The sequence below is a fragment of the Austrofundulus limnaeus genome, unplaced genomic scaffold (genome assembly GCF_001266775.1).
Source record: "Austrofundulus limnaeus strain Quisiro unplaced genomic scaffold, Austrofundulus_limnaeus-1.0 Scaffold29, whole genome shotgun sequence".
Classification (NCBI taxonomy): Eukaryota; Metazoa; Chordata; class Actinopteri; order Cyprinodontiformes; family Rivulidae; genus Austrofundulus; species Austrofundulus limnaeus.
Window position 1 is genome coordinate 1,483,603 of NW_013952431.1, and position 24,709 is coordinate 1,508,311.

The 24,709-nt window shown below is 37.3% G+C and overlaps 2 protein-coding genes across 4 annotated transcripts in view; both read left to right on the plus strand.

The window, feature by feature from the left end:
- hepacama (hepatic and glial cell adhesion molecule a) overlaps window positions 1-7,175 on the plus strand; it is an 8,924-nt gene extending 1,749 nt beyond the window's left edge. Inside the window, exons 2-7 of one of the 3 annotated variants that reach the window (XM_014005268.1) lie at window positions 2,184-2,531; window positions 2,758-3,039; window positions 4,266-4,362; window positions 4,580-4,647; window positions 4,788-4,858; window positions 6,305-7,175. In XM_014005268.1, the coding sequence (XP_013860722.1) occupies window positions 2,184-2,531; window positions 2,758-3,039; window positions 4,266-4,362; window positions 4,580-4,647; window positions 4,788-4,858; window positions 6,305-6,673 (1,235 nt within the window). In that variant the 3' untranslated portion in view covers window positions 6,674-7,175. The remainder of the gene's footprint in view (window positions 1-2,183; window positions 2,532-2,757; window positions 3,040-4,265; window positions 4,363-4,579; window positions 4,648-4,787; window positions 4,859-6,304) is intronic. The other 2 variants (XM_014005269.1, XM_014005270.1) reach the window with 2 other exon arrangements.
- Window positions 7,176-11,875: 4,700 nt separating this feature from the next.
- pde9ac (phosphodiesterase 9ac) lies at window positions 11,876-24,374 on the plus strand. Its single transcript, XM_014005271.1, has 19 exons — window positions 11,876-12,020; window positions 12,350-12,489; window positions 15,237-15,307; window positions 15,753-15,830; window positions 16,589-16,632; window positions 16,724-16,778; window positions 16,923-16,993; window positions 17,110-17,197; window positions 17,300-17,357; window positions 17,450-17,524; window positions 17,608-17,694; window positions 17,804-17,908; window positions 18,415-18,497; window positions 18,802-18,958; window positions 19,399-19,512; window positions 19,701-19,805; window positions 19,904-20,032; window positions 20,101-20,196; window positions 22,943-24,374. The coding sequence occupies exons 2-19, from the start codon at window positions 12,421-12,423 to the stop codon at window positions 22,988-22,990; spliced, it is 1,533 nt and encodes a 510-aa protein (XP_013860725.1). The 5' UTR covers window positions 11,876-12,020; window positions 12,350-12,420; the 3' UTR covers window positions 22,991-24,374.
- The last annotated feature ends 335 nt before the right edge of the window (window positions 24,375-24,709 follow it).

The window sequence follows — 24,709 nt, forward strand, 5'->3', positions numbered from 1 at the left end:
CTCTCTCTCTCTCTCTCTCTCTCTCTCTCTCTCTCTCTCTCTCTCTCTTTCCCTCTCTCCGCCCTCTTTCTCTCTCGGGCTGATCTCTCCATCAGTGAACAGTCTGGACCTCCGTGTGCCCACAGCTACAGCTGAGTTATAGGAACCTCCACTGTGAACATAATAACTTGGCTTTGTTCGGTTTCCAGGACAGGGCTCCACTGTAAAGGTGAAATGTGACTCGTGCTTTAAGACCCTYTCCCCGTACCCCTGTGGGAAGGGGGACAATAACTGAGGTACACAAATCAAAATTAGCAGATTACTTGTTCTCTGCAAGAGATTGGAGTGGAGGGYCTCCTGGAGGGAGTTTCAGAGAAGCTGATTTATGAAGATGTGGCTAGGTACTGTATAAAGGACCCAATAAAAAGCCAGCATGTGTGCCATTAATAAGTCTTTGAATTATTTAAGTTTAAAAAWAGGAAAATATCTTAAACATACTTTTAAAGAACAAAGACTCCTGTTCTAATCTTATCATAAAGGGAACAAAATTGTACAATTTTGATGTGGAATCAAACATCCCATTTTTGCACCATTTTATTGCTGTATGGTTTTATTACTTGATATTTGAACCAAATYGGTTTTATTTTATTTGCCCACTGCCAGAAACTGAAGGCAGACATTATTGTTTTTGTCCAGCTGTCTGTTTCCAAGATATCGCAACTGAATAAAATTTTAATAAAACTCACACAGAGGATGCATATCAACACTTGAGCAACATGTCTGCTGCAGCTAATCGACATCATCCAACACAGACGCACTCTAACCCAGTTTGATTTWTYGATATTAAGCTCAAATTTGACAGGGTAGTGGCTAAGGMTCATTCTCAACACATATTCTCATGGTATCATGCAGAACTTTATTAAGCTGAGCCATGAAGCTGTAAGGTGTGCATTATGCAACAACTTCAAGAAGAAAAGTCTAGATTACAAAGAACTGAGGCAGCTCAGCCTCATCGACTCCCTTTCATGCATTTAAATAAATAAATAAATAAATAAATAAATAAATAAATAAATAACTGTGATGGACTTGCGACCTGTCCAGGGTGCACCCCGCCCCTCGCACTGTGACTGCTGGATATGGGCACCAGTGACCCACGCAACCCTGAAAAGGAAGAAGCGTGTACAGAAAATGGATGGATGGATAAATAAATAAATATAGTGACACTGTTAAACCAATGAAGTACACTGCAAAAACTGTCCATCCAACCAAGTTTTAAAACCTTATATCCAGTCAAAAAAGACTTTTTGATCTTGTTTTGAGACTGATTTATTAAACAAGAACTGATTGTATAAGAATAAAAATCTTGTTTTCAGAATGTGTCAGATTATTTGTATTGTTAGTCTGAAAACTTGACTCAAATTAAGTCAAAGTTTTCTGCCAATGGAGTAAGAAGTTTTTACTTGGTAAGATTCTTGAAATGCTTGATTTGATTCATTTTTTTTCTTATTTCACATCTTCTAATCTTACACATTCTGAAAACAAGATTATTATTCTTACACAATCAGTTCTTGTTTAGGAAATCAGTTTCAAAACGAGATCAAAAACACATTTGGCTGGATATAACTTGGTTAGTTGGAAATTTTTTCCAGTGTAACAATTTGAATTGCTTTTTAAGGTGAACGTTCTTGCAGACGCTAAAACATATTTTAAAAACAATAAAAGMGATTCATGTCTCTTTCTACAGAATTTCAGACACTAAGAAAACCARGTTGAAAACACTTCATTTTTCCTTTAATTCATTAATTACAAAACAGGTCTACGTTAGGTCAGATGGAAGCATTTCTTCTTGTTTTTTTTTCTGTTTTCTTTTCAAAAAGTTGGTTGCTTCTTTTTTGATTGGACAAAAAAGTCTGAATAATGAAAAGGTCAATTCCAGTGCCACGKTTCTATAAAAATATATTTGGTAGCTTAAAGGCTAGATGTTCTTCAGCATACAAATAAAATTTATAAGACTGAAACAAAACATTTGACACAGTCTTAAGGAGAATATGAACAACTTTWAAAATTTTAACTGTATCAACACCAAGTTTTTTTTATTCCTGTGTGATCTAAAACACGGTCTGCCTTCTGCTTTGATTTAGGTTTATTTGAGCAGTTGTGATATCAATCAGGACCACCCATCTGTCTTTTTGACCTGTCTGCAGGCGAGGTCTTGGGGGTGAATGTGACCAGCCACACCCAGGTGGTGAGGGGCACGGTGGGCCGAGAGGCCCTCCTGTCGGTCAGCTACACGAGCGGCAGCTCAGCCAAGCCTGTCATTAAGTGGCAGCTGAAGAGGGACAAAGTGAAACCCGTCACCGTCATACAGTCGATAGGAACGGGTGTTATAGGAAACCTGAGACCCGAGTACAAAAACCGCATCCAGGTGTTTGACAACGGCTCACTGCTGCTTCACAACCTGCAGCTGTCGGATGAAGGGGCGTACGAAGTCGAGATCTCCATCACYGATGAAACCTTCACTGGAGAGCACAACATTAATCTCACTGTAGATGGTACACGCAATCATTCTTTCTCTTTATTTCACATAATAGGCTTTTTAAAGGGATAGTTTGTATCTTTTGAAGCAGGAGTTTGGAAGGTTATTCTCAGTCATCATCTTACCTGTTGTAGATCGCTCTTTAAACAGTTAAAATTTGAGAGAAAAAAAACTATTCTGACTGAGTTGAAAAGCTAACGGCTAGCTGTTACACCTTTATCTTTATCCTCTGTCCTGATCAGTTCCAGTGTCCAAACCTTACATTCAGATGATGGCCTCCTCGGTCCTGGAGTACAGCGAGTATTTCAACCTCCACTGCTCCCACGACAACGGCACAAAGCCCGTCTACAGCTGGCTGAAAGGAGGAAAAGTGCTAACCAACGACTCGCGCCTGCTGCTCTCGCATGACCAGAAGGTGCTGACCCTAACGCGTGTCCTGATGTCAGACGATGACATATACGCCTGCGCTGTGGAGAACCCCATCAGCAGCATGAAGAGCACTCCTGTTCATCTCACTGTCTACAGTAGGTGGCATTCAGCTTTGGCTGAAACTGAAATCCAAAAATTTACTTGAGGAATAACAAGGTGATAGCTTCTTCTGTGTGTTGAGAGGTGGAGAATGTGTTAAGACACGTTTTGCATGTGCACAGTGTTTTGTTTTGCCATAAGATGCCTAAAATATTTCTTAAATGGAGTGGGGYCACCAGAAGAAAAATGGAAGATACAAGTATCTACATATAAAAGTAATCACAAACAATAGATATATTCTGTTACGTGGGCTGTTGCTTAAAGTGAAGTACTTAATTTAAAAACAAACTCCAGTTTTATTTTTCTTTTTACTTTTTCCTCCTCTACATTCTTTCCTCTTTATGAAATGGTTTTAGAGCCCTCTAAGCAGGGCAGCAATCTCACTCTGAACAGACGTTAGCTCATTAATTTGGTCAGAAATGCACTCTATTTCTCCAAAGCAGGGTTTTTTTTAAGAGTTGGGTATCTGAAGATTTTAACTGTTTATAACCTTTCCACAGAACCCCACTTCAAACCATCTGAACCATCCCTTTCACAAACCTGGGAATGTGTTTTGTTATGAACACTGTGCACATTGTTCCCAACCATCAACTTCCACAAGCTTGTTGAAGCAATTACCACCTCAGGCTGACCAATATGCAAGTATMCCGGCCTCCCGAACAATGTTGTTTACAACAAGAGCAAATCCCGGCTGTGTTTGGAAGAGGGTTGGCTCTGAGCGGCTGTCACTGGGCGCCAGTATAGGGCCACATGTCAGYCTGAGAGAGGAGAGGGGGAGAGGCACTCTACTCCAGTGAATGGTCAGTTATTTATGAGGTGGCAYAGGCAAAAAGGAGGCAGGTGGGGWGGATGTTTTGCCTCGATGGACCTGAGTAATTCTGACTTCATTATTGCCGTAGTGTGCTGCATGATCAGACAGCTACAGGCTCTCAGACATGCTGAGACTCTGTTGRGCTGCCTTGCATGCAAAGGGAACAAAGTCTCAGGGCGGACGGCCCTAATGTCCTACTTCACTGATTCTTATTTAAGCCTGTACAGTCTGGAAATGTAGGCTAAAATAATGATAATAATAAAAACAACTGTCTTTATCTTTCAAGATCTGCTGTGTCAAAAAGAGATGACAATTTAAAGGGTTTTGTAGTAAAGTACATTTTAAAATGAAGATGCAGTTTAGTGTATGAAGTCAGTTTTTTTTTCTTTTCTTCTCTTCTGTACCACTCTGGTTTAGGACGGAGCTCGTTATACATCATCCTGTCTACCGGGGGCATTTTCCTTCTAATCACCCTGGTGACGGTTTGTGCTTGTTGGAAACCTTCCAAGTGAGAGTTTGTTCCCTTCTTTTTTTCTTCTCTTTCTTTTTCTCTTTCTTTACTTCTTTCTTGTTCTCTCCTTTTCTCTGGCTTGGATATTGTACTGATGGTGTGACTAGAATTTCAAGAAACTCCCTACTCCAACTTTAGCTTCTATGTTATTACAAGAACCTGGACGTTTGCWTAAAGACTGAATGGGGTTACCTTTGTGTGCTTTATGTTGTAGAAAGAAGCACCGTCCTGTCCCGCAGAGAGCTCCTGTTTATGTGGAGCAAAGTGAGAATGGCCACGATGGTGAGGAACAGTTCTCCAAATGCTCTTTATTATATTGTAAATGGGTTGCCAGTAATGTAGATATTAACATCAYTATTAACTTTATGGAAAACTGTCAATTAGCTCTAAAGTTTCTCTATTAAACAATCTGTGTTCTGCAGTTGATGTTGTGCCCAAACCAACAACCCTTAGTCGAAGGAGTCCGATGCCTCTTTATGTTCTCAATGAAGACGTGAGTCACCATTTCAGTTGCAAAATGTCTGTTTTGATGACTTTTAATTGTGCTACTGTTCACATGGCAATATGCATGCAGTAAATGATGCTGCAGTGTAAAGTAAAGCAAACAAACAAACAAACAAAAACACAACAGAGGGTAATTCTGATATGACCAGGGGTGGAGCTAGACTTTTTTTGCAAGGGGTGGCTGAAGTGTTTTTTTTTTGTTTTTTTTTGGGGGGGGTGGGGGGCACATACAAATACAAAAGGCACTTTGGATTTGAAAATTCAAGATGAAACAATCAGCTGGAATTTTGTGTGATCATAGCTAAGAATGAGCCYAAAGTATAAATGATGTACTGAATGCTGGTCACAACTGGTCAGCCATTTTTAGACACACAAAGATGAAGATTAATATCAATCCAAAAATTAACCTTTACCAAATTCTAAATACAAAAAATTAAATTAAATTAAATTAAATTAAAAAAAACAATATGGCCACCATAGCTAAATTTAAAAGGATACAATTTGGCCATTTTAAGACTTGTTGAGATGAAATTTGTTGTGGAGATTCTACATTCTTGTAGAATGATCACATGCTGATTGCCGATGTTAATCCAAGGTTAAACCAACTACTYAAGATAATGCTAATTTTACAAAAGGGCTAGCCTGGTTAAAACCAACCCCTTGTCCTTCGCTTTGCTTCGTATAGGCTATAGAGAAGCGATTCTTGCTGGAGGCGTGGCCTCTGCTGAAATTTAAAATGATTGGATTGGTTGGCTGCGACGTATGTTGCTGTGAAGGAGGCTAAGCTGAGAAGCTAACTGGAAATGTTGTGTGCTGTAAACAACCCTACTGAGAGGAGAGAAGTACCGAGCCGAACGAGACAACTGTAAATGAGAGCTGCTGCTTTGTCAGAAAAATTAAATTTAATCTGGAAGCCTTATCAACACGGTCTGGCTTCATTCACTTCCTCCACTGCCATATGCTAAAATAACTAACAGACACTGCACAGAGCATTGACGTCGTTCAAAACTCCTCCTTCTGTTTGCTGATTGGCCCAGGTAAAATAAACTACAAGCAGACACTGCTCAGAAAATCAACGTTCTGTTCTCTGATTGGCCCGGATGAAAATTCTCCTGAAGAAATCCTTGCCTATGGGACAAATCCCAGACGGAGCAGTGAAGGGAAACTAGAAATGAGCGGAACTGCATAGGTAGGCATGGGCCAGACTACAAAAGGGCTATAATTAAGTCACTTTTAAATATACACAGAGGAAAAGGTAGTAGAAAGTGTAGTAGTATTAAAGAATGATCTTTAACAAAATCTAAATGCAAATACAAAATCCAAGAACCCCACCCACTTGTCATCAGTTATGGGTGGCTGGGTGGCCAAACAGGTGACAGGTATGACATCCCTCTGGCTCTACCTCTGAACGTTTCTTATTTTATTTTTATTTCAGGAGACTTTGGAGCGTCTGGAAGAATGTTCTGGCAGTGCTGCCTGCCAATCAGAAATTAACATCCCCTCCACCTACGTTCCTGTCCTCCCCACTGCCTCCAACAGAACTGAGCGGCCCATCTGGTCTGCCCCTCGCAGGTACCCCCGCAGCCCCTCTCCGCTGGCACAGCCTCTCCCACAGCCTCTCCCCACCCCTCCTCTACGCCCCATCGCCTCCCCTGTTCGCTCTCCTGCTCACTCCCCAGGATCCTCYCCACGCGGCTTCAGCCCAATCAGAAAAGTCCGTCCTCCAGTGGGCATCCCACCCAGTCACCTGCCCGTGGAGGTCGAGGGTCTGGATCCCAGCGCGCAGACACCCTCACAGCATTGACTGGCACCTGGATGTTAGTTTTCACCCTGTGATATGTGAAATTCTGTTCATGTGTAGCTTATCTCTGTGTTGCTGCACTTGAGAATAATATATTTTATTTATGCCATGAAGTTTCAGTTGTCATCCTCTTCTTTATGGCTATGCACATAGGTTTTTTTTCTGATCTATTGATTAGCCACTCTAAAGACATTTTCCTGTCCACCAGCATGTAGGAAATCCCATAAATGAAGGCACGGTAAGAAGTTTCACCTATGAGATATGTATATTTTACTTCTTGAAATGTAAGTTTTGATATACAGATGTATATATGTTCCACGTTTGAGTGATTTGTGTTGTTTTTGTTGATTATTTTTTTCTTTCCAGATGTTAATTACAGCACACACATAGAGCATATTTACTTGTACTTCACATTATATAATCTAATGATATAAGAAGAAACTGTTTTGTGAAGATGCATCTTGTCTTCTATTTTTGTGACAATAAAATACACACCCCATCTTTATTTCCTGTACTTTTTTATGTCCATTTGAGTGTGTGTCTGTGTGCTAAAAACATTCCTTGTCTTTAATAGAGCTGTAATTTTTCCATACACCACTAGGTGTCAGTAAAACATTTAATAAAATACTTGATTTTCATTCACACTGATCAGGAAAAAAAACTTGCAAAGGTCATAGATTAATAAATTAAATAGTGCTGCTATTTGTGAGTCCAAACATGACATTGCATTCTGTATTATCACCTGTTGTGTGCATTTGTCCTTTTCATTTTTTATGTAATTTACTATTTTGCATTTTATGTTTACTATTGATAGACAGTGACGAGTAAATCATTAGTCCACAATTTTTTATATGAAGAACCTTAACACTAAAAATGTAGTATTCTTTTATTTTTAATCACAATCAGTTTGTCACAAAATGACTCCTCTACATTTTAGCCCAGAGACCATAGTGCTCATGTCTGACTGTGACCTACCTTAAGGGTTAAATTTAGAATATCTTTACCTTTACCACACTGGTTTCTGTGTTCAGTTACAGAGGATTAGTGTGTTTTTAACTCTGTTTGTTGTAAATTGAGCTCCTGAGTTCTGCCTTGTTGCACCCAGTCCTTCTGCATAATGTGCGTGTTTCAGCATGCAGGTCGCCACTTTTCAGTCCTGAGCAATCAAACACCCAGGTTTTCTAAAAAAAAAAACATACCTAATCTCAGAGCAAAACATTTCCACTAACAGAAAAAAAACTCTGTGTGTCCCCAGACTCAGTGAAAAACAAAAAATAAATACTTATTTGTCACTGCCTTTCAATAAACTGGCCTACTCTCWGATGGAGGTTGACAGCATCATGGGGGGATGTTATCAAATGATTTGATAAACTGAAGGTGTTTAACCATATGTGGCCAGCATCATGAAGAGATGACATAAGTAAAAATAAAAGTTAAAAAATTAAAAGTAAATTTTGCCAAAAAAATAACTTGGGCGATTATTTTGGGAAGGTGACAAAATGCTATTTCCTTGTTGTTTTCTGCAGAGTAAGCTATTTTGTTAAATTTTTTGGGATCCACATGTTTGTAGATGTTCACCTGACGACTTTCTGCAAGTTTTAATAAAATTATTATTATTTTTATTCAATTCTACKCCCCATGTTAATATCAAAATAAATTTGACTTCACATCATTCAAAATTGTCCTCTTTCTCTTTAAGAACTTCCCTTTCCCACTGCAGCACTTCTTCACCACAATGCTTTCGGGGGATGGGTGCTCGGTGGGGCGTGACCTCGGCTGGGGACTGAGCTCCGGGGAGGTGGTTTGTACAAATAGGCGGTGCTTTGTTCAAGGAAGTGTTTTGGCAGCTCCACAGGAAATTTTAAGAACTTCTCAAACACACATGAATGAGTCAAACAACACTCTGGGTATGTTTTTGAGGAGAGAAAGACATTACAACATGATATAAAGCTCTCAAAAGTTCATTTTGATTACCGACCCCCATAAGAGACATACAAACGCACACATGCACATACTCACATACACACAAAGGCAAAAACATTGCTGTCTACGTCTATAGCGATCAGTGGAACTGCTGCCTCTGCTCTTATTCACAGACATTACTTTAGTTCAACATTTCCACCTATACTCCTCATTCACACCACATACCACCAATTCATAAATGTTTGAATTGGGCTTTTAAATTAYCTTAATGTAGATTTTAATTAGTTTGGTTAGCTTTGGCATATGATGTGTCTTCCTGTGTGCTGTAAACATTATTTCCAGGTAGCCACTCATTAGCATCTTTATAGGTCTATCAAGTGTTTTAAGGCCCAGTCAGGCTACTGCTCTGGTGTTTATTATGTCTAATGCTTTGTAGTGATTGTGCCCCCRTATCTTTCCTGTTTTGTTTTTTAATGCAGCTGCCGAATATAGCCTTTCAGTAAGTGTAATAATGAGTTAATGATGGAACTTATTTTATTCTAAAGTGCCCTACCTGCTTCATCAACATACTGCCTGGCAAGAAGTGACTAAGAGATTCACATTAATGAAGTGTATTTAGATGCAAGGTAAAGGGGGTAAAAATGCGTGCACATGAAGCAACCTGGTCCGTCGCTGTTATCAGGATAATGTACTCCCTTTCAGAGGTCCAGCTGGACGTCTTTTGTCTTGGAGATCTGCATGATGCTACTGATTACTTTTATCCTGAAACGGATCTTCCACCACCGAGGGTGTGTGCGAGCCTTGTGGTTGCATAACCTAATCAAGATCTGCCTGGTTTGATCTGCTCATTGCTGCCTTTGTTCCGTTTGAAATGCCATTCTATTCACTGGCACACGGGTTCATGAATACACATGCAGCAGCACACAAACATGCCCATAATCAGTTGTGGAAAATGAAACGGCGTCAATGATAAAAGTGGGTCATTTTTATTTAGCTTGGAAATTTGTTTTCACTGGGATCACACATGTGTGTGCATGTGTGTATGTAGTCAGTCTGTCCTGTCAGGTTGTCTGCAATGTGACAGAAGAGCTCAGAAGGACTTTAATTGGACTTATGGGAGTAGCATCACATTGGAAATAGAAGGTGTGTCTCTGTGTGTGTGTGTGTGTGTGTGTGTGTGTGTGTGTGTGTGTGTGTGTGTGTGTGTGTGTGTGTGTGTGNGTGTGTGTGTGTGTGTGTGTGTGTGTGTGTGTGTGTGTGTGTGTGTGTGTGTGTGTGTGTCTGCAGGTGTGTGGGGAAAATGCATCCTCTCAGGTGATATGTGCTCTCCACATCAAATTAATTACCTCCTGCTGCCTGACTGGGCCCTGCCCATAATATCCTTGTTAACTCCAGCCACTTGAAGTGAAACTCCCAGCAGAGACAAGTGACTTTATTTAGTGAAAAACGCTTTTTTTCCTCCATAAAAATCTTTATTGAGCTCAAATACAAAAAGGATGATAGAAGTCAAAACAGCAAAAAGACGATCCACATTCACAAATGTGTGATATATTTACTGTACTTGTATTTTTAAATGGTAAATGGTAAATGGCTTGAACTTATATAGTGCCTTATCAAGTCCACTTAGACCCCAATGTGCTTCAGACATTCACCCAAGCACACACACACACACATTCACACACATCATGATGGTTGTAAGCTCCAGCCACAGCTGCCCTGGGGCACACTGACAGAGGCGGGGCTGCCATGCACGTGCACCACCATGCCATCTGACCACCATCAGTGGTAAGAGGTTCCTTATATTATATTATTATTTTTGTTAAAGTATTTGGCATGCACACATTTTTATCTTGTATTTCAAATTTATTGTGCAGTAATTTGTCCCACTTTGTTGCCAAGTGTTGCAAAYTAAATGTACTGATTTTACACAAGCGTATCAAGAAATGCACCGTAGATTTACATACAGAAATGTTTTCTTTTTAGAACTGACTTGAACAAGTTTGTTTTTCCTTAGGATATTCAGACTTTATCCATTTATCCATTGTAAGACTAAATCCAGCCTTGCATTCTCACTTGTCTGGAATTTATTAATTTGTACAAAAAAAGTTGTTTTGGGAGTTCAGGTTTTTAGTTGAGTGGCTATTTGTAAAATAAAAAGGTTAATCTTCCTTTAAAAAAGGCACATGTACAAGCATTTAAAAAATCAGATCATTTCTGTGATTATGTGTATGAGACAACATAGTTAATATTTATTATATAAAAACGAGGGCTGTGAAATTAATCGAGTCAACTCTGATTCATTTTAGTGCTGCATGGGCATAGATTTAAAATTTTAATCACAATTAAAATTTACAATCACTTTAATATGGCTGAATATGTAGGTTTGTTAATTGCAATGCACTCAGTGCATGGCAGCTCATGTTTGTAAATGAGAAGTGGTTCTCAAACAGTTTACCTGGATAAATAAAGGTTAAATAAATAATATTAAAAAAACTCAATGTGTAACACATTATGTACACTTTTTTTCCTTTCTGTCTTCTTATGGCTTATTTATTTTTATTTATTTAATAAATAAATAATATTTAAAAATTCAAAGTTTTATATTAAGTTTAAGATTAATCGTGATTAATTCACAGCTACCTTGGAATTGAGTAAAATTTTTAATCATTTGACAGCCCTAATAAAAACACTGAAATGGGGTCTGACAAGAAAAATAAAGGAATAGTACTTGTTTAAACACATAAATAGGAATACTGTAATATGTAAAGTATAAGGTCAACATTGTTCATGTTGTCTTTTTTATTTCAAAAAGAAAGGAAAAAGAAAGCATCTGAACATTTACAAAAGTATAGTTTTGAATGAACAGCTTCACTGCAACCAAGGTTTACTTATGGACATTTGTGAACACTTTCAAACTCTTTTCATATTGTTAATGTTTTTCTTCTTTACTGCAGATTTTTTTATACTGAGCTTCTATGAGAAGGTTACAAACAACTAATATCTTACCTGTTAAGGATTGTTTTTGTTTTTATTATTGACCTCTGTTTGCAGAAATAAAGTTGTGTTTTGTTAATTTTTTTTGACTGAGTTAGACCAACAGCATCATTGCTGCTGTGACCCAGTGAAACCTCAGTTCTGAACAAGATGACATTGTCTTAGTTCATCACCTGCTCAGCTAACAGCCTCACACCACTCAATACATCACGGTTGTCATTTTAGTCTCCATAGGAACAGTTCCACAGCAACGAAGGCCCCTTTTATTCTCTGCCCTCCTCTCACATCAGCTTCATCATAAGCTCCATCACTTACAGCCGCCCCCCTCCTCCTCGCAGCTTTCAGTTTGTTTGTGTTTACATGTGAAGAAGCTGAATCCTCAGCAGCGGGACACTACTTGTTTTCTCTCTGGAAGAGCTGCATCGTCGCCACTGTGAGTTCAACACATGTACTGATGATTTGTTTTAGGCATCATATACAAAACCTTTTCATTTTTCATGTTACAGGTTTATGCAGACAAAACAACTACTCTATATCCTGATAATGTTTGAGCATTATGGAAAAACATAGTGTTAAAGATGATTAGCATTTAAATTTTAGCATTTGAGCATTTTTTTGTTAGATAACAGATCACTTTTTTATTTTTTACAGCTTCTTTTTTCTTGAAGTTTTATCTTAATATTGTTTTTTTTTTTTTTTAATCTTGGCATAAAAATAGAAACACAGAAAAATGACTGTCCTTTTATCTTATTTGTTTAACAGCAGACTTTCAGATCACAGCTCCTCTGGTGCCGAGGAGGATCATTTTTCATTGTAAGAAGAGGAAAATCAACATGGGTTCCAGCTCCTCCTCTTACGCTCCAAGAAACATTTACCTGGATGTCGATGGGAAGGTGCAAAAGGTGAGCTCAYCTAAGAATAAAAATGTTTGCTAACAGTAATTTAGTAAGCTGATAGTTTACTTCAWATAATAAGCTTTTATTGGCCACATTTGAAATAAAATTTGATGTGTGCATTAAGATGTATGAGATAAATGGTTTAAGTTATCAGCAGCTACAAATAATTCAGTGTTTATTTAACAAACTCAAAGAAAATACTTTTTCAGACCAACACTGTATTTAGAAAATCAAATTATCTTCAGTTAAAACCCAACAACATACTCAAAAAAATATAAACTTATTATATATAGAAAGTGATGATTATTACTGTTCGTTTTCAAGAGAAATATATGTCTATTTTTTTGCTAAATATAAGTTTTTATCTACTCGTCATTTTATTGTTATTTGATTCTCTTCCTTTTCTTGCTCCATAAGTTTTCAGTATTTGTCCAATTTGATGTGCAGGCAGGCCAGTCGAATACATGCATTCAGTCTTTATGAAGCCACYCATTTGAAAGTTATTGTATCGCTGATAACAAGCAAACACTGTAATTTGCTCAAAATTCTAAATTATTTTAAGTTAAAGTTTAAGCTACTAAAGAGGCTGACAGTCACTTTTGTTGTAACATTTGTTGAAGATTTTGAATAAACAAACTTCAAATTTGCATTTAGAAAACTGCCCTTGTTTTTTTTTTTTTTTTCAGGAAAAAAAACAGATTTGTAACATTAAAATAACCATAACTAAGAATAATAATTGTCTTATTCAGTTCACAATTCATCTACTAAGAGCAGCTATTCCAAGTAGATTCCACTGACCTGATGAGGGTCTAAAATTAGACCATAATGATGCTGATTAGTTTTCCATACAGGTGCTTCTGACAAAACACAGAGGGCTAATGTGCTGATGCCCAAGCATTAATTTTAGCTTGTTTATATCTCTGGGGTATCGAAGTAAAAATAATATTTATCTCAGTATTAATCATTAGGAAGTACATGCAGATATAATTATATAAAACAAAAATAAAAGTGTCTTAGTTGCAATTTTTTAACAGCAACAGCAGGGTAGCAGCTCAAAGATCACATTATATAAACAGTTGCAACAGATGGTTCCAGGCTCGAGTTTCATGTGTCTGAGGTCCAAACGGACCGTGGCGTAGATGTGCAGAACACTTGCAGATCTGTTGATGTGAAGTGCTTTTGGAGGAGATCTGAAAATGACACATGCCTTTAGAGCTCACGGTATGAGCTTCTGTGTTCCCAGATCTCATGTGTTCTGGGTACAACCTTTTGACACATTCCTCTGATTGCACGCTCTACATTTGCACTAATTCTTATAAACTGGGCTGATTTGTTTGGACTTGACATCTTTAAGAGGTTCGTGAAATCTCAAACAGCAGCTGTGTTTTTATGTCACATTGTTCCCATGATGTAATTTTGTTGTTGAGTGTTTTATATTGCAGCATGAAATGATTTAATCCATGTTTTACACAATTCAAAAAAAGTAAAGCAGTTGATAAAACGTAAGAAGAAAAGAATAGAAATAAATAAATGTGATGATTTTATCTCATAAACACATATTTTACTCAGAAACGGAATCACGTCAAATGTTGAAACTAAAAAATTGGAAAAATTTGTTCATTTTGAAACTGAAAAAAGATGGCACAGAATCATGTTGAAGCATACCCTCTTTTTTAACAACAGTTTGTAAACAATAAGGACCCGAGGAGACCCGTTGCTGCTTTTAAGCCTGTATGACTGCATTGTTGGCACCTTTTACATCTGTGTAAGCTATTCATGCCAGAGTCACTAATGCACCCCCATACCATCAGAGAGGCCTGTTTTTGAATATTGGGCTGGATGGTCGCCATCCACTTTAGTGTAAAGGGAATATAGACTTTGATTAATCAGACCACAAAACAGTTTTCCTCTTTACCTTGGTTTATACTAAATGAGCTTTGGTCCAGAGAAGACAGTTTTTTTTCTGGATGGTGTTCACATTTGACTTCTTCTTTGCATGATGAGCTTTAACCAGCATTTGTGGCTGGAATGGCAGACAATGGGCCTCATGCAAGAACATGTTCTTATTCTTATCCTAAATTTCTCTTACTTTTGTTCGTACAAAGGGTTCGTACGAACATGTCACGTCAGATTCAGCAAACTCTTCTATCTTCAGGAAAAGTGTGTAAATGAGCTGCGTAAATTCCACCTGTTCGTATCCAGCTGCTCGTGCACGCGAGAGGAGATTAGCATAATTACCACCTCAAAAACACCATATAAGGCTATGTTTCCTGCCTCAGATATCAGGAAGTGTCCATTCATGAAAAATGACAGCGAAAACTAAAAGGAAAAACTTTACGAGTTCAGAGATTGAAGTCCGTCTGTCAGAGATCCAGAAAAGAAAATTTGTCATTTTTAGCAGGTCAACTGTGGAATAAAAAGAGCTGCTAAAAGTATAAACAACTGTGTTAAATCATTTTCATTTATTCAGAAGCCAACAATTCAAAATTACCTAATTTTTGAAAAACATAAAATTTTATTGTTTCAGTATCTGATATGTCACTAAACTCCCTTGTGAATAAACTGTGTTATGAGATGAGCACTTTGTTTTTTATCTGTCATTTACAAAACATTCCAACTTTTTTTGAAAATTTGGTTGTTTCTTAATAATTTTCTAGGCATTTATTTGTGTTAAGACAATTAATGTCACCACATTTACTCAATTATTTCTATTGAACTTTTAAAACTGATTTTAAAACATGTTTACTTTTCAGGTGATGTTCAGTCGCCACTGTAGTCCGTGTGACATCAGGGAGCTTCTTTGTTCCTCCTCTAACATTCCCAGGTTTGTTTATTTGGTACCGGTATGTGTAAATGTCACATGGATTTACAAAAGTCTAATACAACAGAGTTATGAAGAATATAGAAAACCTTTGTAGTTGCTGACAAATAATGAACTCGTACAGCGATCAAAAGGACACGCTGTTTGAATCATGCAGGTCAAGGTAACAAATGAGTGCTAATTATGTTTTTCTTCCATTTTTTTCTCTTATTTTAATTCAAAACATCCAATATAATAATTGAAAGTAGCTTTTATTGCAGAAGTTATAGAAATATAGGATGCTATAAAGCATTCAGTAAACATAACAGTATTGTGCAAAACGAAATAACTTCTCATTACCTAAAAGGTAAAGAGACAGATTATTATTATTATTATTATTATTATTATTATTATTATTATTATTATTATTATTATTATTTGTCTTATTTCTCTCATCCTTCTTCTACAGAAACACTGCCATCATGGTTGTGGATCCAGAAGGCGCCATGGTCTCCATCGACCCCACAATGCCCTCAAATTCTCCGAAGTAACTTCCTCAAAATTCTGTTAAATATTTAATGATTTTTTTTACTTAAACTAACACGAATGTTGTTTTTCTTTGTGTTACGCTGCTCCCTAGATTTTGAGGGGCCCTGTTGTCCCGTAAATCAAAGTCATGAGGGGGTAGTGCTTAAAACATTTCTCTTTGAAATCTGACACTCCTTCAAAAAGCCTATGTGTCATTCGTTTGTCATGTATGCTCAACAAAATAAACGCACAATTTGTCAGAGATTTTTATTTTAATTTGCAAAGCCAACTAAAGTCACTGAAATGAGTCCAATTCTGTTAGTTTTTTAAGTAGGACAATACATCAGAAATACATTAAGGAAAACATTACGTTTATAAAGCCCAAAATCTCTTTTTCAACCAAGTCAAAGGACAAAAATGGGGATTTATTGAAGTAGATTTTTACATGTACAAAGCAGCTCTTCATCTTAGACCACAAAAGCATTTGAGGAATCCTTTGTGTGGTTAGTGTAGGACTAAACAGGGTAGGAGTGTGGGAGAATGAGATTCAACCTGTAAGGCCTTTGCAAAAAAAAATGATTTAGCAAAAAACGGGTCCCTTCGGAAAGCTCTGATCATTATCAAATGCACAAATGAAGCGAGTCACTTTTTGTAATGACACATAATTACACAAATGAAGTTTTTAATTGAACTTCAAAGAGTAAGTTTTGCATAAAGGAAAATAAATGCTCGAACATAATCTTTACTAATATTTACATTCATTTCATTTCTTAACAGCAATTTATACAAAGTTGTCCCATTGTCTGCTAGTCAGGTTGAAGGTAAATGTTCTTAAGCATCTTTTATTATATTGAACCTAACAAAAAATGCAGTTCGTGCTGATTCTTCAAATATGTATATGTATGCTTGCAGAGAAGGACGACATGTTTCATACTGTGCTGTCCCAGGTGGCTGAACAGTTTAACAGGTAACACCTTCATCTCACCCCACCCCCACCCCCTCACATATTCTTCATTTTCCTCTGGCACCAAAATGATCAAATTCTTAACCCGTGGAGGAGAGTTGTTTCACTCGCAACCCAACTCCAAGTCTCTTGATGTGTCTTTCACAGAGCCTTTCACATCACCGAGCTGAAGGCTGAACTCACCAACAGACTGGCGATGCTGGAGAAGAGAGTGGAAAGTAGGTGGCGCAGTTTACAAGTAACAACAGAAACTTCATTTCATGCGTATCTGATATCCATACAGCACCCCAGAGAAAACCCATTCCTTCATCCGACATCACTTGTCTTGTTTCAGTGGAGGGCTTGAAGGTTGTGGAAATAGAAAAGTGTAAAAACGATCTGAGGAAGCTTCGAGATGAGGTAGCTTCGAGAGGGAGCGGCAGGTAAAATCAAGCTGGCCTGGAAACGTTTTCAATCTATCAATGTACAAAACATAAGTCAGTGTGTCATCATGATTCAAGGTTAAATAGTTCATGTAAATACAGTTTCTCAGATGACGGGAGGAAGGTCACTCCTAGACGAGACGTCCCCAGTTACCCAAAGGTACGTTTAGCTCTCTTATCAACTCATCTGACATCAAGATTTTATAGACTGTTTGGATCTTCTGTTGACTTTTATGACTCTACCACTTACAGTACACACTTTCCCAGGAGACTATTGAGGCATTGAAGAAGCCAACGTTTGACGTTTGGCACTGGGAACACAATGAAGTGTGTAGATCTCCATCAAACATGGCCACTCTGGATCTTTACAAACACTGGTGTCTTATGGTGCTCTTTCTTAATGGTTGCAGATGCTGAGTTGTCTGGAGTTCATGTACCATGACTTGGGATTAGTAAAGGAGTTTAACATGAATCCCATCACACTGAAGCGCTGGTTGGTAAGAAAGCAGATTTAGAGAGTCAATGTTCAAACGGTGGTGTTCAACTAAAAAGACAACTGTCAACTCAAGTTCGTATCAGTGTACTGAATGAATATTTCTCTCCTAGCTGGCGATTCAGGAGAACTACCGCAACAACCCTTTCCACAACTTCCGTCACTGCTTCTGTGTTAGCCAAATGATGTACGGCATGATCCACCTCTGCAACCTACGGGTATGACATAAACATCACGCTTGCTATTAAAGTTCATTGCCTGATGTAGTGGTTCTCAATGATTTTCTGTCAGTTTGTACAAACCACTGTAGCATTCTGCATATAATCTCTTGACAGTACTGGAGGGAAACAATGCATTACGTATAATAACAAGTATTATTATCATTTACATTCTAAATTTATTATGTTGCAATGAATCATTCATTTAAAATGTTTTTTTTATGTTCAGTGAAGGAAAACATTTTTTGTGCTTCAAGACATGAGGTATCCTGATTTCTGTGGTTGCATAGCGCCTTTCTATCCCACCAGGATACTCAAAATGCTTTACTCTACAATCTGTGCCCTCATTTACCCCTTCACAGCACTCTACTCTCACTACAAAGTCCCACTATGATTGTTTCTTTAAAAACAGAATTATCTTTTTATGTAATTGGCAACCTGTAAATTTCCAAATGAATAGCTGGGGGGTTTTTTCACCTGCTCTTCACCTTTGCACTGCTTTCCAGGAGAAGCTGACGCTCACAGATTTGGGAATCCTCATGACAGCTGCAGTGTGTCATGACCTGGACCACCCTGGCTATAACAACGCGTAAGATTTTCTCCTCCCATCTCTTAACAGATACTACCGGTTCCCTCTGACCCACACTGATATGTTTTGAGAACCCTTACACAATGTTGTTCTTGACGAACTGTGAAACTGGTTCAGGACGGAGAGATCTCAGGTATGAAAACATGCAGACTGAGATGAGCATGTTGTTTTGTTTTGTTTTGTTTTGTTTTTTTAGTCTGAGTTTCACACGGGTGAAAAGTTCCCTCGCCAGGGAGGTTACGCGATAACTGTTTATCAGATCATCTTAATTCCCTTACATTTAACAATGCCGTCCGTCTATCAGGTACCAAATCAACGCTCGCACGGAGCTGGCAGTACGCTACAATGACATCTCTCCACTGGAGAACCATCACTGTGCCGTGGCCTTCCAGATCCTTGCTCTTCCCGAGTGCAACATCTTCGCAAACGTGGATCCTGAAGCATTTAAAAAGATTCGACAAGTGAGAAACTCATCAATTTGTGAACAATAATATGGCATTTATAACAAATCATCCAGAATTGCAGGATTATTTATTTATTTAATTATTTATTTATTTATTTATTTATTGTTCTTCCACTGAATTTTTCCCCTGTGGATAAACAGCATAGAACATCCCCCTCATGATGTAAGCATGACAATAATTACACAAAATTACTTTTTGGACATTTCCAGATTTGCTTCTTTCTTAGAAGAAAACTGTTCTTTATTTTTGAAGTGTTTATACATACAAGAAAATGAGACCATTGAGCATTTCTAAAGGGTCTTTTCTGAACCACAAAACTTTTTGTTCCCCCCTCTAGCTCTATGTGAGATTTCTTGAGCACATACTGTATTAAAATCCAAGAATTTCTGTTTGGCTTGACATTTATTTATTTTATTTTTTTATTTTTATGTTTCCAGGCAATCATCACCCTCATACTGGCCACCGATATGGCCAGACATGGCGAGGTTCTGGAATGTTTTAAGCAAAAAGTGGACAACTTTGACTTCACCAGTGAGGAACATGTGACATGTGTATGTAAACGATCCACAAAATCAACCATCAATTATGGTTTATATTATAAATTTAATCCATATTAGATTTGTTTTATTAATTCAATGTGCTGTTCTCAACTGAAGTGAGTTTGAACCTCTGTGAGGCTTCTCTGTACTGATCCATGCACTTAGCATGTGCTTCCATATTATTATGTTTCTGCTCTCAGCTGAAGCGGGTTCTGATCAAGTGCTGTGATATTTCTAACGAGGTGAGGCCAACTGAGGTTGCAGAGCCATGGGTGGACTGCTTACTGGAAGAGTACTTCATGCAGGTGAGTCTAATCAAACCATTCCAAGAACTGTCACTTCAAAGCAAAAGAAATCAGTTCAAAATGACAATGCTCCTATTCTGCTCTGTTTTTTTTTTTAGAGTGACAGGGAGAAATCTGAGGGTCTCCCTGTGGCCCCCTTCATGGACAGAGATAAAGTTACCAAACCCACTGCTCAGATTGGCTTCATCAAGTTTGTCCTCATTCCAATGTTTGAGACTGTCATGAGGGTAAGACAAAGCGTTTAGAAACATGTGCCATAAAAAGATCTTTTGTTAACACTTGTTTTTCTGGGTAGTTGTTCCCTCAGATTGAAGAGATCATGGTCCAGCCTTTGAGAGACTCCCGTGATCACTACGAGGAACTGAAACAGCTTGAAGARGCCATGACAGAGGTAAAACCTGTGCATCTAATCTATCTACCATCTATACCCTTTGTGAACTACATAACCCATGATAAAGTTGTGCTTAAAAGTCTTCAGTCATTCATCATTTCTTGATATTTTACTTCCAAGAAGTCAAACGTTCTTGTAATAATTTAAAGTGATTTTGAATAACATTTCTTTATATTTTTTGGAACATTTTTCAGGGAATGTTTTTGGGCTGCTCTTTCACTGTTTGTCACTCCACTACCTACACATTAGATCAAGACAAAGATAAAATTTAACACATAATAATAAGCATGCCAAATTGCCAATAGTCTCTGGGAGGTCAGGTTAGGGTTAGTATATTAACACTAACAATATGATTCCCAAAGAGGTTTTAGCTATCTTGACATACTGATGATCATCTGGATTTTTAGGTCTGAAACTTCTCCTTTTGTCCTCCACTTGTGCACTTATCTTGTTTTTTTAAAAACACCACAAAATATAGCGCTATGGTCAAAAACTGGAATGAAAATGAGCGAAACATGTCCAAAGAATAACTTGAAAAAGATCTTATGAAAGCCTGATCCAAACCACTTTAAAGGATTAAAAGAAACTCTGCTCTAGGAGTGGTTTACACCTTTTACACACACTTTATAAAACTGTCTGGATGTCTTGTATTATGTGCAAAATAGCTCCAACTCACACAAAACCATGGTACATGGATATAGTTATATTTTTATTTGTCTTTTTAAATATTTTTATTTTATGTTTATCACTTAGATAATTCCAAACAGTTTGCAACACCAGGGTTATTATTTTTTTTAATATGTATGACAGAATGATGAAATTTATTGCTAACATAACAGGATGTTTAATATTACCACCATAAAGCTCACAGTTCTTTTACACAAAGGCAAGTGGCAGAGTTTTGTTTTGTTGGTGCTTTGAAAAGTTACTGGCAAATCAAATCAAACAGTTTTGTCAAAATATCCCCAAACCCCAACTCATAAATCACCAGCTCCTTCTGTCCTCTGATCCACGACACAGCCAGCAAATATTTTAAGAAGTTTACATCCCTGCCAAGAATAATTTGACATTTCTTACTAATTCTCTGCCAGAAATCAAACAAAAACGGTTTTCCAAAGTTTCAAATGTTTGCTTTAAAGTCCCAGTGTGGAACATCTAGCAACATCTGTCGGCAAAAACACGACATAATATTTCTAACATTGTTTGCATTTGTGTAGACTTGTGTGACAATAGGAATCATTGTGTTTTCACTGCTTTAGGGCAACTATTAACAGGGATGTTACCACAGTAACCCGAGAAGAGACAAACCAAATTGGAGAGGGGCTTGAGGCTGTTTGCAGCCCTATAATTTATCCTTTCAAAGAGGAGGGGGAGGTGAAAAACATCCAGTCTCCAACATCGTCATAGTAGACCACATGCTGCTTCTTTAAGGTCATTTTTTAACAGTAAAATGGAACCAGGTGCATAATCCTATCCTCATATTTTTGTACTAAATAATCAGAATATCAGCTCATTTGGAGTATTATTACCATTTYTGTCCTACTAACCAACCCTGAACAGTTTCTAAAGCAATGGCTTAGAACTATTGAAGTGAGGTTTTGATGAACTTTATCACAGATATAAGATGCTTTAAAAGCGTATTCACAAAACGTCATAAAGTATGTGTACATACATAAAGTATGTAGTTCTTTTTATGGTGTTTACAAGCATGCATCATACACTGTATAATGCAGTTCAATGACATGAAATGACATGATGTTTGTTTGTTTTTTGGCATTATGATTGCAATATGGAGTATTTACTGCATCTGTAAACAAACTCTGAAGATATTTAGATTGTCATATTAAAGTAAACAACATATTTCCTCATGAATCCTGTGATCAMCTTCAGCAATTTCATCATGCCCTGACATAAAAACAACCCTAACTGTCCGCCTGCACATATACAGAAAAAAAAGGAAAATTAACATGTGTTGATCATAAGTGAAAAACTGCAAATTTAAGTGAATGTGTTCATCCTAAATTATCATTTTTATAGGAACTAATATTTACACACACATGAACATAAACCCATGCATACACTAATGCTAACACAAACATATCTTTTGTTCAACGAGGAGCAGAAGAAAAAATCTGAAAATATGTCATTAGGCGGGGAGAAGAAGTAAACTCTGCAGAGTAAGTAAAAACAACTGAATCCTTGTGTGTTTAGAGTGAACGTTTTGAGTTCTGTGTCTCTGTTCCTCCACAGCAACCCTCCTCTACTGAACTCTGATTTATAAAAAAGAAAGATAATTAGGAATGTGCAGCACTTTCACCATGTTGAACTTTGTTTTAAGAGATCATAACATTTTGGAAAATAGGTTCAAGACAGGTTTTTATTTTTTTATACTGGTAAATATAAAAATGTCAGCTCAAATGCCAGCTAAAAATTTGAAGTTTACGAGGGGAGAGAGAGAGAAGAAACTGTGCGAGTAATTAGAAATCCAATAAAACTGCCCAACAAAGCTGTGGCAAAATTTAAGATTTTTAAATTTCTTGCCAAAAGCAGAAAAAGTTGCATTTTGTGATTGTTAAAAGCAAAGTGGTGAAATTGTTGCTCACTTCATTTGTTCCAATTTTTATTATGTTTTTGCTCTGTTTGACTTCTTGCACAGAAATAGATTGATCTGATTTAGATCTAGTAAAGTTTAAGTTTCCAACTTTCTTCTTCAAGGCTTCCCCTCTCGGCTCTTCTTGTATTGCAGGGATCTTTGCTCAGGAAAGCCTTTGAGAAGTCTACGAGGCCCCAGTGAAGACATCCCGCGCTGCATTTCTGAAGATGACAGCTGAAGCAGGAGGGTGAAGATAAAAGAGAGTCAGCTCAACTGCATACTGAACTAAAATTAGGCAACACGGCAGCATATCTTGAACTTTGACGAAGACCTTTGTGCTGGAGGTTAAAAGGAGGCGTTAAACCTCTCTGTATATTTATGGGCTTTAGTTTAAGCTCTCTCACCATGTGTGTTTCTCTAAATGCAAATGTTAAATTATGTTTAAAAATAGTTCCAATTATTTTTTATAGTTTGATCAACAGAAAAAGGATATGCACTAAAGCGCTTTTGCCCAACTGTAGCAATAACAAAAAAAAAAATGCAGGATGAGTATATTCAAAATAATACACTTGCATCTTGCACACTTACTGTACATCTTTTTGGCTTTTTCTCAAAAGTGATAATTTTCTCACTCCTTTTTTATTATAGTATTTTACTATGATGTCCAAGACATAGCACAAAAAGCCTTTGTAACCCTATTTAATATTTTACAGCCATAATACACTGAGCTAATAGCCATTTTTGATCATTTTGAGCATTATTAGGGGAAATGATTCTGCAGTTTTCTGGAGAAAATAATGAGTTCAAAGAAGTCAACATTCAGGCCCCARTTATTTTTCACCATTACTGGGTTAAAACATGTGCTAGTTGCTAACATGCTAACAGATGCTACTTATAATGAGCCGTTCCACATTCCTTTCCTCTGCAACAGTTTTCCTCTGAGGGTGGTTTTCTTCCAGCCACTCCACAGTGGGTTTTTTATTATTTTTTTTTTTTATGACTGCTTTTTATTGTCAACAAGTTGTAAATTACTCCTGCCGGCTTCATCTGAGATGGACTAAATACCACCTGTGTTGCTCTGATGAAATCACGTGACTACATTCTGACACACAGTAAGAATCAACAAGAACATTCATCTTTCCTGTCTTCGTTGTGCTTTTCCGACACCCACAAAAAATACTTCACTTACAACTCCCCAAATCTGCTGTTCCCATCAAATATTTGTGATTTTTTAATTTAATTTTTWATTTTTATTTTTTGGCCTGGGGAACCTGTTCGAATGCACCTGATGATTCCTGAGCTGTGGCTCAATAACTTGTAATTACTGAGATGAAAGACGACTGAAAACACATTTTGGTTTGTGTTTATTACTCTAAGTGTAATTACCCATCACTGTCTCAACATAGCGTGACAGGTTGTATTGACATAAAATACCACAATAGAAAATTATGTCTTATCATAGCAGAATAACGTGCTGCATTTTGCTGCTTATCCACTGATTACAGTTTRGCTATTTTACAAACAAACGTGAAGCGTTTCTAAGCTTTTTTCTCAACACATTTAATTAAACTGGTTTTATCAAGTGCCTCCGGCWGTAGACCTCTTTTATGTTTACTTTAGTTGTTACATCAGACACGCTATAACGTGTCATAAAACACAAACTAAAGCAARTGGTATCTAGAATTTTGTAGTCATGTTTGCCTTGAGGTTGGGTGTCACTTTGTAATAAACTGCAACAATAATTCAGAGGCTTTCTTTGTTGATATAAAAGTGAATGCTGTATTTGGTACTGAATTAGCTTGAGGGCGATTAAATGAGTAACCTTCTATTTATATACTGTATATATTTTRCATTGGGTGTGACATTTTAACAAATTTTGTTGGCACTTTATTTGTGCAGAAAAGCAAGTTTTATTGACTT